This window comes from Monodon monoceros, unplaced genomic scaffold (assembly GCF_005190385.1).
Source record: "Monodon monoceros isolate NGI ecotype Baffin Bay Population unplaced genomic scaffold, NGI_Narwhal_1 Super_Scaffold_21, whole genome shotgun sequence".
In the NCBI taxonomy this organism is placed as follows: domain Eukaryota; kingdom Metazoa; phylum Chordata; class Mammalia; order Artiodactyla; family Monodontidae; genus Monodon; species Monodon monoceros.
Genome location: NW_021703778.1, coordinates 149,165,178 through 149,177,906, shown reverse-complemented (window position 1 = coordinate 149,177,906; position 12,729 = coordinate 149,165,178). Strand labels below are relative to the sequence as shown.

General features: G+C 43.4%; 1 protein-coding gene and 1 pseudogene across 1 annotated transcript in view; one reads left to right on the top strand and one right to left on the bottom strand.

Moving 5' to 3' along the window:
• The window catches only part of LOC114905075, a 3,073-nt pseudogene extending 180 nt beyond the window's left edge, over positions 1–2,893 (bottom strand).
• Positions 1–12,729, top strand: part of SPTLC2 (serine palmitoyltransferase long chain base subunit 2) — a 109,853-nt gene that overhangs the window by 16,560 nt on the left and 80,564 nt on the right. The window contains exon 2 of the mRNA XM_029237523.1: positions 9,490–9,684. Within this exon, the coding sequence (XP_029093356.1) occupies positions 9,490–9,684 (195 nt within the window). The remainder of the gene's footprint in view (positions 1–9,489; positions 9,685–12,729) is intronic.

Here is a 12,729-nt window from a genome sequence, read left to right as displayed (position 1 = left end):
CGGATTCTCCCCCGCTCAGGCTCTTGTCTTCTACTGGGAAGTGTTTGAATAGCATCTCCAGCTTGTCCTCTTATTTCACCATGATAAGCTTCAGGTACCGTCATCTCTGTGCCCTCAAACTATCAATGAGGCCTCGCACCTTGGACAGCAGATTATACAGAACTGGCAGAACGCTCCAGCCACTGGTGATCTGACTGAAGGAGGAGACGCTGAAGAGGCTCTGGACAGCACCCTGCTGGACACTTGTTCCCACGCAGAGGAAGAGGTTGAGCCTATTCTCCAGCAAATATTGGGTTGGCCAGAAAGTTTGTTCAGGTTTTTCTATAAGATGTTATGAAAAACGAACGAACTTTTTGGCCAACCCAATATATATCCCCATTGTTTAGATGCTCTTCAGATGCTCGAACTGCCTGTGGTTCAGTGGTATTCTCAATGGGGAGACTTGGTTAATGGTAGGACCTGAGGATAGAAGAAGACGTTGGTCTCAGCCATGTCCGTGGAGGTAACTAGCTGTTGGACACAGGCGCGGTCATCAGTAGTGACTTCAGCTCCAGGCTGCAGGACGTCACTCTTCAACAAAGAGTTCAGGTAAACTGGGAGTAGCTTCATGTACTCAAGAAGGATCAACTGTCCCACAGAGCAGGGGCTGGCACAGTTCTTTCTGTAACAGGCCAAGATCTGGGCACACTGAGTGATGAGAGGGTCACAAATAATTTTCACAGGGCTGTTCAGGAGGCCCCGGTGTGCAGACTTGGCCATGTAGTTGATGAGCACGTCAGTCTCACAGTTTCAGTACAGATCAGCCAGCTGGATGCAGCAGTTGAGAGCCAGGTTGTGGATGCGGAGCCATCACTGCCCTGCGCAGCTGGTGTAGAGCAGGGCACACTGCAGGAGGGCTCCACTCTCTTCACTGAGCCGGTCGCTGTGCTTGAACTCCGCAGTCACCGTCTCGTCCCCATCCAGCCCAGCCAGCTCCACGTCTTTTGTGTTGCTCATGTAGAAAGCCCCAAAGAAATCTACAGCACGGATACCAGTGCTTGTCAGGACCCTCTTTACAGCATCAAAGCCAGTGACCTGTATATTCTGACCAGGTCACTGAGGAGCCATTCCTGGTCATTCTCCACCTGAAAGCAAGCATATTTATAGACAGAGCCACCACTTAGCTGGGGTATGACAGAGAGCATGGCCACTTCCACATACTGGCTGGGGAAGAGGAAGAGGTCTACACAGCAGCCTTGGGCCACACACTCTTTGGCCAGTGTCTGATAGGCACCTGTCTGAGGCTGTAACAGAGTCTCCTCCTTGTCTGTGTTGATCAACTTCCTGTCGTCTCTGTTCTTCAGTTTCCCTGGGACCTCTGCGATGGGCAGGGAGGTGTGGAACAGAAATAGCTTCCCTGCACACCCAGCAGCCTTCAGAGCCTCCACGCCAGCCTGGATAGCAGGAGCAAATACTGTCTCCGTCTCCCTTGTGTCTGCAAATGTTTCTGGAATCTGATCCAATAAGCCGGTGATGACTGCCCGAGACTCATTGACGTTGACCAGGAAGCCATCCAGCAGTGGCACAAACATGTCACCCACATCAGATACAACCATCATCTGTGGCTGGGCCAATGAGCTTCTTCACATTGTAGAAGCAGAGCACCTTACTATAGGTGACAAAGCCAACGTGAATTGCTGACTTTTCTGCCCTGCCCTCCCTAGGCAGAAAGTCTAACAGTGACTTGAGCTCCTCACAGAGGAGCCTAACAAGACCACTCCTGACGCCATTGTAGGAGACATCAGTCATGAAGATAAGGCAGAAGGGCTGGGGAACTTACTGTTCTTGCAGTAATCTGCAGTGGCCAAGAATTCATAAGAGCCCAGGGATAGCTCAGGACAGTCATAAGCATCCACACATTTGCCAGTACGATCCGGATGTTGAAAATACTGGGGGGGGAACATCACTGATACAGCTGCAAAAGCAGCACTGGAAACGCCTCCCTCCCTCAATGAACTGCATGAAGGGGCACATGTATGCTTTGCAGCAATTGCAGCGCGAAGGGCCAGGTTCCCCGTGGTCAGCGATATATGGTGAAGCCTCCTCTGGGGGCAGGCTTGCCAGCAGCTTGATGACAGCTGCCAGGGGCTCCTGAGCCTGCTAGACACTGCAGATGTGCAAGGGATATTATAGGATGTGCATCAGATATATCGGGGACTTGCATTCCCTTGGTCTTTCACCAGGAAGTTGGTGTTGACCAAGGGTGGCACCTGGCCCCATACACCAGTAACCATTGGCTCTGAACCCTGGTTGTTCCTGTCATCCTCAACAACCTGAATAGGGCTCGGGATGGCATCAGGGTACAGGCACTTAGGAGGCAATAGTTGAGGTGTTCCTGGCTGGCTGCCCAAAGTGTCTGCTCCTGGGTAGGGACTTCCGTAATTGGGCTGAGGGCCCTGGGCTGGTCCAAAGGAACCATTTTGTTGCAACTGGTAGCCTGGCTGCTGGGAGGAGTGCATAGGTGGTGGTGGTCCTGGGAGCCCAGTCATTTGGGTGCCAGAGGGCAGAGCTTGGGGAGGTGAGGACACATGGTTGGGCTCGCTCCCTGGGGGCCCCCCAAAACTCTGTGCAGGCAGGAGTGGACCAGTCATCAAAGGCATTCAAGGACCCCCTGAAGCTGGGGTATGAAGCTGGAGGCCTGTGGTGGGACAGATTGCTGGGAAGGCTGGGCCCCAGGATGACCCTGGGCCTGGCTAAGGGGAGGAGCTTGGCCCTGAGGGTAGGAGCCATGCAGACCGGTGTTAGGGAAACTTCCTGAGGCTGAGGCAAGTGGTGTTGGCGGACCATAGGCTAGACCCGGAGCGGGAGGCGCTGGGGCCACAGCACCACTGATCTGCATTCTGGCCAGCTGAGCAGTCACCTTTGTACTTGTCAGGGGAGGGCCATAGGGCTGAAGCACAGCTGGCTGGCTGACCACGGGAGCCAGTGGGACTAATCCAAATGGCTGAGACCCAGGGAGCCTCTGCACCTGAACAGTGGAGCTTGGCCCATTCTGTACCTCTCCTTGGCCAAACTGGCCATATGCTGTCTGGCCACAAGGGCCCTGTGCTGTTGAGGCTGGAGGTGCCCCTGGAGAAGGTGGGACTCTTGAAACACCTGGGGGAGGGGTTTGCCCATAGCCTGGCACTGGGCCACTGGAGGCTCCACAGGGGGTGGGGCTGTGGGTCCTGGTTGCCTACCACAGCCAGATTGATGACACCCTGGGTGGACAGGCTGAGGCTCCCCAAATGGCAGCACAGGTGGGGCTGACTGACTTGGTTCCACCCGGCTCCAGATCCAGGTTCGACTTCATTCCTAATGTCAAGGCTCCCAGGCTCCACTTCCAGTTCCCTTAAAATCTTGTATTAAGACTTCCCTGGTGGCGCAGTGGTTGAGAGTCCGCCTGCCGATGCAGGGGACACGGGTTCGTGCCCCGGTCCGGGAAGATCCCACATGCCGCGGAGCGGCTGGGCCCGTGAGCCATGGCCGATGAGCCTGTGCGTACGGAGCCTGTGCTCCGCAACGGGAGAGGCCACAACAGTGAGAGGCCCGCGTACTGCAAAAAAAAAAAAAATCTTATATTAAATAGTCTATTACTTGCCCTTTAGTTTGTGACTTTTCTACTGTGAAAAGTTAGTCTTGTTTAACGGTTATGAGCATGTTCTTTGTAGTTAGATGAACTTAGCAGACAGATACTGTCTGAATTTTGATTTGAGGCCTTTTATTGCCCTTTTTTTAAAAAAAAATACTAGTTCTGACTTTTTTTCTCTTTTGGCTCTATCTTCATGGGTATTATTGAGAACCTGGGAAGAGGTTAGTTATAGCAGGCAATTAGAATCTGATGTCCCTTAATATAGGGAAGTAAGTACTTAGGATTTTGAACCAGGTATCCCTTATCCTAGATAAGACAGTCAACAATATTCCAAATGCACAAAATTGACAAAGTGGGGAGCCATTTTTTAAAATTTGCTAAAGACGTAAAAGTTTGCAGGCTATGCCAACATATAAAAACCTGTTCAGTAAGTGCAGAAAAGAAGTTCTAAGAATTTTAACATAGACTCTGTATCTGTTAAATTTCTTTCAGTTGATAGCAACTGACTCTAGCTAAACAAAAAGGTGATTTGTTGCAAGGATGATAGGTATACAACAAAAGAAAAGGAAAAAGTAGGGAGGAATTGATGAACAACTCAGAAAAGGTAAAATGGCAGGAAATAACACAGCGCTTGACACCTTGGCAACAGGAATTTATGGACCTTTTCTCCAGGACGTTGGCAGTCCAGTGTCCTTCAGACTCCTTCCCCACTGAAATTTTAAATCCCCACGAGAGAGGGTTGTTGGGTTCATTTTGGCATAGGTGCCTACTGCTGTGCCAGTCAGTTATGACCCAGGAAATCGGTCATATTGCACAGATGTGACCACCAGGGACCCACCCCTGGTATAAGGGAGTATTCCCAGAGAAGGGAGACTGATGCAAGCTGGGTTGTCTTTCCAGTTCATGTCAACTACAAAGCCTGAGTGGAGGGTACGGTGTTACAGGCCTCGAACATGTTAGATGTGGAATAGAGCTCAGAAGAAGATGCGGAATTTGTGGCAGAGCTGCACTGGTACGCCAATCTCCTATTACATCCGTCTGTCATACCCTGATGCTTATCTAGAGATAGGGAAGTGCTACAGAGCTGTGAGTGGCAAGTGAAAATAATAACTCCTGTGCAGAACATCACTGCCCAGAGTGCACAGGATGACACTGACTGAAATCCTGCAGTGCATATATACTTGGAGGTCTGCATTTTTGAGTTTTCAGTAGGAATATGGTAATGTCAAAATATAGGTTTGTTTCACAGCTGGCTTTGGAAGCTCTCCTTAGTCCATTCCATATGAGTTACTTACCAACAGAAATTCGGGAACTTACCCTGATTGCAAGATAAAATGTGGACTCCCTACTTTTCAAAATTTGCCTGCCAAGAAAATGAAGACACTTCTGGAAATATATATGTTCAGAGTGTGGCACAGCTTGTGTGATGGGCATAAAGCTCCAAACTATTTTCTCTAGTAAGTGTGGTAGGCAGTAGTGAGAGGCTAGTATATTTTCAGTAAAATTCCAATAAAGAACCATTTCAGCAGAACTTATTTTAAGGAACAACACAGCGTATCACTGGAAATGAAGAGGGTTCATTTAAAGGAAAAGACATAACAGTCCTTTGATTGCTCATGCATAACGGGTGGTTCATATTGGACATTAATTTTTTAAATAATGTCCCAAGCTGTCTACCAGGTGGGCAGGTTCTGTTGTGATAGGCAGGTTCTGTCATCCTGCTGTCACATTAAGCGGGAATGTGTTTATTTGCTTTAAAAAATCATGCTTATGTGATTTTGTATCTATGTCAGAAATGTAAGCTTCTGTTTTCCAATAATTACTTCCCCAAAATTGCATAGTTACTTTGTGTCCTTTCATGGGATTCTCGAAACCCCTGCTCAGGATTATTCCTTCTAAGTCATTTTACAGAGTAATGAAAACCCCCTTTTTTTTCTTTTCTGAAACTAAAGAGAGAATACAATACATTTTCCAGGACTTTCTTTTGCTGCAAAGGACACTCTTAGGACGATTAGCGGAATCTAAATAAAGTACGTATTAGTATTCTAGCAATTTCCTGATTTTGATAATTGTTCTATAGTTATGTAAAAGAATATCTTTGTTTTTAGAAATATGCACTGAAGTATTAAAAGATAAAGGTACAGTATAACTGCAACTGACTCACAAATGGTTCATGAAGAAATTCTCCATCATTCTCTCTCCACACACACACACACACACACACACACACACACTCACACTTATTTTCTCCTGAACCAGTTGAGGGTAGGTTATGTGCATTATGTCTCTTTACCTCTGTCTTAGTTCAGGCTGCTATAACAAAATACCATAGATGGGGTGGCTTAAACAACAGATATTTATTTCTCACGATTCTGGAGGCTGGTAAGTCCAAGATCAGAGGTGCTGGCAGGTTCAGTTCTTTGCGAGGACCCTCTTCCTGGCTTGTAGACAGCCACTTTCTCATAGTATGCTCACATGGCCTTTCCTCAGTGGAGATCTCTGCCTTCTCTTCTTATTAGAGCACTAATCACATGGAGAGGGTCCCACCCTCATCACCTAAACATAATTATCTCCCAAAGGCCCAACCTTCAAACACCTTCACACTGGGGTTTTAGGGCTTTAACATATGAATGGGGTTAGAGACACAAACACTCAGCCTCTAACATTCTGCCCATGGCCCTCCTAAAAGTCATGTTTTATGGTGTGTGCTTAGTCGACTTTAAAAAAATTTCTTCCTTTGCCTTTTTTTTTTTCCTTCTTCATTTTCTAGAAAAAATATTACTGTTCAGGCAAATGTGTCTTGGTATTCATTGGTGTTCTTAAACTTCTCTTGAATAAGAATACAGAGTGTCACACTCTTGTCTGCTTAATGTGAAATTTTTTGACCTGGAGGGAGTGATATGCTAATATTTTTCTTGATTGCCTTGTCGACAGTGTAATTCTCAAGTTAGAGTGACTGAAAGGCCTCTTAAGAGCCCTCTTGCATGGTGAATCCGGAATATGAAATATTCTGTAAGGGTTTGTAGCCTGTGTTTGTTTAGAGTGAACTTGATCTCCAGTCCAGTTGAGACTAGAAGGTATCAGATATGGGTTCTAGAAATGTTCTAATATTAATTATATAATCATCATAAGTTAACCCCTTCTATGACAGAGCAAAGAGCATAATGTGTATTTTCATTTACAAATACTTGCTGAGCTCCTATAAGGTGCCACTTTCTGTAATACTAATAGTAATTAAAGGAAACGTTACTATTTTTCCTTTGTTTTTGTTTTTTTTTTTGGCCACTCCACGCAGCTTGCAGGATCTTAGTTCCCCAACCAGGGACCAAACCCATGCCCTTGGCAGTGAAATCTCAGACTCTAACCACTGGACTGCCATGGAATTCCCAAAAGGAAACATTATCGAGTACTTATTATTTGTTAGCACTTAATAAATACTATCCTGAGTGCTAGTTGTGCAGTGAACAAAATAAGCCTGGTGCTTTCCCTTGTAGAATATTATACACGTATAAGATGGTAATACCATTATTTTTGTTTGAATCGTGTCAGAGATAGCATTTAGCATCTGCATTTGAAGGTCACGTAATTTTGTTTTCTCTAAGACTTTTTCACCTGTCAGAAGTTTGCATGTCAGTTGGCCTGTCCATTCTGACTCTGTGAATGACCATAGTGAACTGTGCTTTGAGGCCACATTGTAAAAGTTACTTCATAGTTGAATCTCAGTTCCTTAAAATGCATTTAATTTTATTAAGTGAGGCTATGGTAGAATCACACAATATTTAAAAGCAAACTAATGATTTAACTTTCTCCTTCCTAGTCAGTCCAACCAACTGTATAAATATACTTGGTCTTGCTGGTTTGGGTGTGTCTGAAATAAAGGTGGATCTCTTTTTAAAGAGATCCACCCACAGCATTCCTGGCATATAAATCTGCCACACATTTGTTAGAGACTTAGGAGCTCTGAAAATTGCCTTACTTTTTACTAGTATATTCAGTTGAGAGAAAATAGTGTAAACAATTTCAGAGTTACAGTGAGTTGGGTACTGGTGTGTTCTTATGGCAAAGTATTTTTAGATATAGTTTTTTAAAAAGATAATCAGGGGCTTCCCTGGAGGCGCAGTGGTTAAGAATCCACCTGCCAGTGCAGGGGACATGGGTTCAAGCCCTGGTCCGGGAAAATCCCACATGCCACAGAGCAGCTAAGCCCACGTGGCACAACTACTGAGCCTGCACTCTAGAGCCCGTGAGCCACAACTACTGAGCCTACGTGCCACAGCTACTGAAGCCCTCATGCTTAGAGCCCGCGCTCGGCAACAAGAGAAGCCACCGCGATGAGAAGGCTGCACACCGCAGGGAAGACCCAATGCAGCCCAAAATAAATAAATAAAATAAATAAATTTATTAAAAAACAAGATAATCAGAATGTTATTTTTCTTGTGTTTTAAGTGCTCTTGATTTTGCTTTTTCCAGGTTAATTGCTTGCTTACATGTTATTACTAATTTTAAACAATTTTCTATATTCAGATATTGGTTCATTTTTAGCTGTTCTGTTCTAAACACATTACAGCTTTGCTCCTGCATGAAAGTTTAAGCAGTAAATGTTAGCACAGAATTCCACCACTGGGGAAGCTATTGATGAAGACCTAAGCCAGTTTTATGAATAGTTTTCGGAGGTTCTTTAGGCCATCAAATTGAATCATTACCAACAGATTTCATGTATCATGCCTATCCAAATGTCTTTCCTTTGTCAAATACAGTAATTTGTTTCCAAACTCTTCTAACTTGTAGCATTCTAGTAGCTTTCCCAAATGAATATTTAGCTCTTCGATCAGGTTGCCTGAGAGGCCAAGAAAGAATCTTTTATTCCTTTGGAATTCTTCTTAACTCTAGTACAGTGCTCAGTAGAAAATATGTTCCTGGTAAATTGTGATTGACCATCCTCACAGCAATCAGTTGTTTCAGAGTTAACATTAAAGTTGACACACAAACTACTTTAGTGGAATTTTTCTGTAAAACAACATTTCCATTAAAATTGACCAAAGAGTAAACAGCTTTCAGCTATGAGATCAAAGTACAGTACCTTGGTGTTTGTATGTTAAAATTTGGATATCCCTAAAGAGGAAACTAGGGATAATCTTATGTTGGGAAAAGGTCACTTGGTCGAGATGAAGGAGGACAGAATGATTTCAGGGCTGTTAGTGATCGCTCCAACAGTTTTTCCCCTTGTGTTGGATTTCACTTCCTTCCTGCGTTATACGGTGCTAGATCGCTTAATGTAAGCATTTTATTTTTGTGAATAATTTATTTGTGTTACCACTGACAACAAAGGCTAGTATAAACTATGTGTTTCCATAGATGCCTAGTGCTAATAATTATTTGAAATGCTGTGGTTTGGTGGCTTTAAGAATATTTAGCAGTAAAACATTTACAAATATTTTATTTTATTCTAAAACTGAATTGACTTTCGATTATTTGTAAACTAATATACTATTTTCAGGATAGGCTTTCTCTTTGTTGATTTATATTTTTTATTTTCTTCATTAGGACAAAGAAAATTATGCATTCTCTAAGCATAGCATTTTGGGATCTCTTGCAGAAAATCAAGTGATAGAAAACAGTGTTAAGCGTTGTTCTTACACAGTCCTTCTCCCCTTGCTTTTCTTTGCTGTTCATCTGAAGTATGTATAACTTAAAACTTATTTCCACGGAAAAAAATTAGGCCCCGCTTAGAACTTAGCAGATGTTTGGTAGTGGTGGGGGGGGGGGTTGACGATTACTTAGAGAATTCTGAAGGTATGCAAATCTGTAAGGACTCAGATTTTAAGTAGCACTCTTTTTCTTACCATGACTGAAAGAAACATTTTTAACCTCCCTTTTAGATACATCATGTTACACAAAATGGAGGACTATATAAAAGACCGTTTAATGAAGGTTTTGAAGAGACGCCAATGCTGGTTGCTGTGCTTACTTATGTGGGGTATGGTGTCCTCACTCTCTTTGGATATCTTCGAGATTTCTTAAGGCATTGGAGAATTGAAAAGTGTCACCATGCAACAGAAAGAGAAGAACAAAAGGTAATTGTTAGTCTTTGATTCTGTAAATGGAAGCCTCTTATCTTGCGGTTTTCACTCATTTTTTTCTTTAGATATTTGGGTATACATTAAAATAAAAAATATTCTAGATGCAGTTAAATGAAAACATTCCACAAGGGAAGCTAAAAGCAAGGGTAAAGGCATGGAGAAATCAAAGCATTTAACATGTTTTAATTTAATCATCACAAGAATCTATTCTTATTTTATGGACAAGAAAGCTAAAGTTCACAGGTTAAGTAACATTTCCCAAGATGCCTAATGTCAGAGCTGGTATGTGGACACAGTTCTCTGAAGAGCCAGAAGCCATGTCCTTTCTGTTCACAATACCATACTGTATCCCAAGTTGTGTCTACAGTCTTCTGGAAAGATTGTGTTCTTTAGAACTCATGTTGTGTTTTCACATAGGCACATTACACATACATGTCTGGTTCATAGATCGCCTCTTCTCCACAGAAAAACAAGCCCTGAAGCAGAATTTGGCTGAGCTACTCTGTTTCTGTGGAAAACTATCTTGTTTTAGTAATGGTAAACAGATGATACTGATTGTCTCTGGGGAGGAGGACGGCATTCACCTCACTTCACTTTTCTCTTCATACTCCTTTGTGCCTCTAGAGTTTTGCACAGTATACATGTATTATCTACTCTTAAAAAAAAATAGTTGTAAGTCAGCTGTACTCCAATAAGATTAAAGAAAATAAAACAACCTAATTTGTCTTGGACTAAGGAACACTATGTTCTTTCCCAAACCAAAATATTTCTTTATGGGCATTTTTTTTAATGCTTTAAATTTTATTATTTAAAATGATAAAAGATTTTCTTTATCCCATAATAAAGTTTTTTTTTCATTAAAAAAATAAATAGAATTAGAGTGAAAAATGCCTGATTTTATGAAAAACAAACTTGTTTGTTCTTGGCATGTGAAGTATGGAGAGGGTTGTCCTCTAGCCCAGGGAAGGCACTAGATTAGAGAAGGGATTCAGAAGTTAGAAATTTTTTGTCTATCATACGTCTCACTTTCATGGGACATTAGAGGAGAGGGGCAGATGTGGTGGCATTAAGATCAACACTGAGAGGGGAGCCAGTAAACACTGGGAATGGATGACGGAGACATGGGAAGGGGGAGAAAGCACCAAGAAACATGGGAAAGGGAAGGACCTCATCAGCTACGAGGAAGCCAAAACCAATCAGCATAGGGATTGAGGATCCTGAAACTGGGAGAACTGAGGATCCAGGCGTTCTTCTGTCATCTCAACCATTCTGCACCCTTCGCAGCCCTGGTGCCACAAGTTGGCCCTTTTTCTCATTGCCCTGAAATGCCTACAAGTTCATTTCATTAAGAAGGTATTTTTTGGATAACTAATAAGAACCTGCTGTATATATATAAAAACAAAGGTATATTTTTTTGCTAAAAAAAGCAAAGCCCTGCATTCAGAACTCGATCCAGTAGGCGAAACTAATTTTCATCATTGAAAAAAAATTAAATTTCTTTGATTCACTTTTTTCTACCCCTGTACATCCCAAATAGATTTTCTGGTAGGGTGCATCCACAATATGTTGATTTTTTTACATCCCTTAGGTATGGCCTACTTACTGTAGGTTATTAGCTTACCATGTACTTACTGTGTTGTACAGTATTACAATGAGTTGTGTACAAACCAATATCTTCCTGCTAGACTGAGGTGATGGTGGTTGTGACTGATGGGGGCTAAAGTTTTATTCACATATTCAAACTAGAAAGTCTTTATATACAGGGACCTCTCATAGTGTCTAAACACTACAGAGACCTAATAATTGACATGTAGAGATGGGGGTTGGGGGGAGTGCTGACTGTGGTGTAGACAGCGTTCCTGCTGAGGGGATAGAAGTGTACGCAAAGGCATGAGGAATGTTTGGGAGAACCTGGAAAGTGAATGTATGAGAAATTGTGTTTTGAATGTTTGGTAGGCAATGAGGAGTCATGGGCATTTTTGAGCAGGGTTAGTGACTGGAGAGTTTGCACAGCTGGTGCTGTCTCAAAGTGTGATGAACGAATGAGTGAACCGATGGGGATGCATCTGAATTATTTTGTGAATGAGGACATTATCTTTGGAACTTTTTCATGTCTCCAGAGGGTAAATTGACTGTTTAAGTATTGGGGCTGCCTGTGTGTACTTAACTTTGTGTAAAAGAATTGGAGGGGTCTTCCCTGGTGGCACAGTGGTAAAGAATCTGCCCGCCAGATGAATGGGTAAAGAAGATGTGGCATATATATACAATGGAATATTACTCAACCATAAAAAGAAACGAAATTGAGTTATTTGTAGTGAAGTGGATAGACCAAGAGTCTGTCATACAGAGTGAAGTAAGTCAGAAAGAGAAAAACAAATACCGTATGCTAACACATACATATGGAATATATATTAAAAAAATGTACTGATGAACCTAGTTGCAGGGCAGGAATAAAGACGTAGACATAGAAAATGGACTTAAGGACATGGGGTGGGAGGATGAAGCTGGGGCAAAGTGAGAGTAGCATCCACATATATACACTACCGAATGTAAAATAGTTGGCTGGTGGGAAGCAGCAGCATAGCACAAGGAGATCAGCACGGTGCTTTGAGATGACCTAGAGGGGTGGGATAGGGAGGGTGGGAGGGAGGCTCAGGAGGGAGGGGATGTGGGAACGTGTGTATGCACGTGGCTGATTCGCTTTGTTGTGCAACAGAGGCTAGCACAGTATTGTGAAACAATTATACTCCAATAAAGATCTATTTTAAAGAAAAAAAAAAGAAGAAGAATCCGCCTGCCAATGCAGGGAACACGGGTTTGATCCCTGGTCCAGGAAGATCCCACATGCTGTGGAGCAACTAAGCCCGTGCGCCACAACTACTGAGCCTGCGCTCTAGAGCCCGTGGGCCACAACTACTGAGCCTATGTGCCACAACTACTGAAGCCCATGCGCCTAGAGCCCATGCTCTGCTACGTGCCTAGAGCCCATGCTCTGCAACGAAGAGTAGCCCCGCTCGCCGCTACTAGAGAAAAGACAGC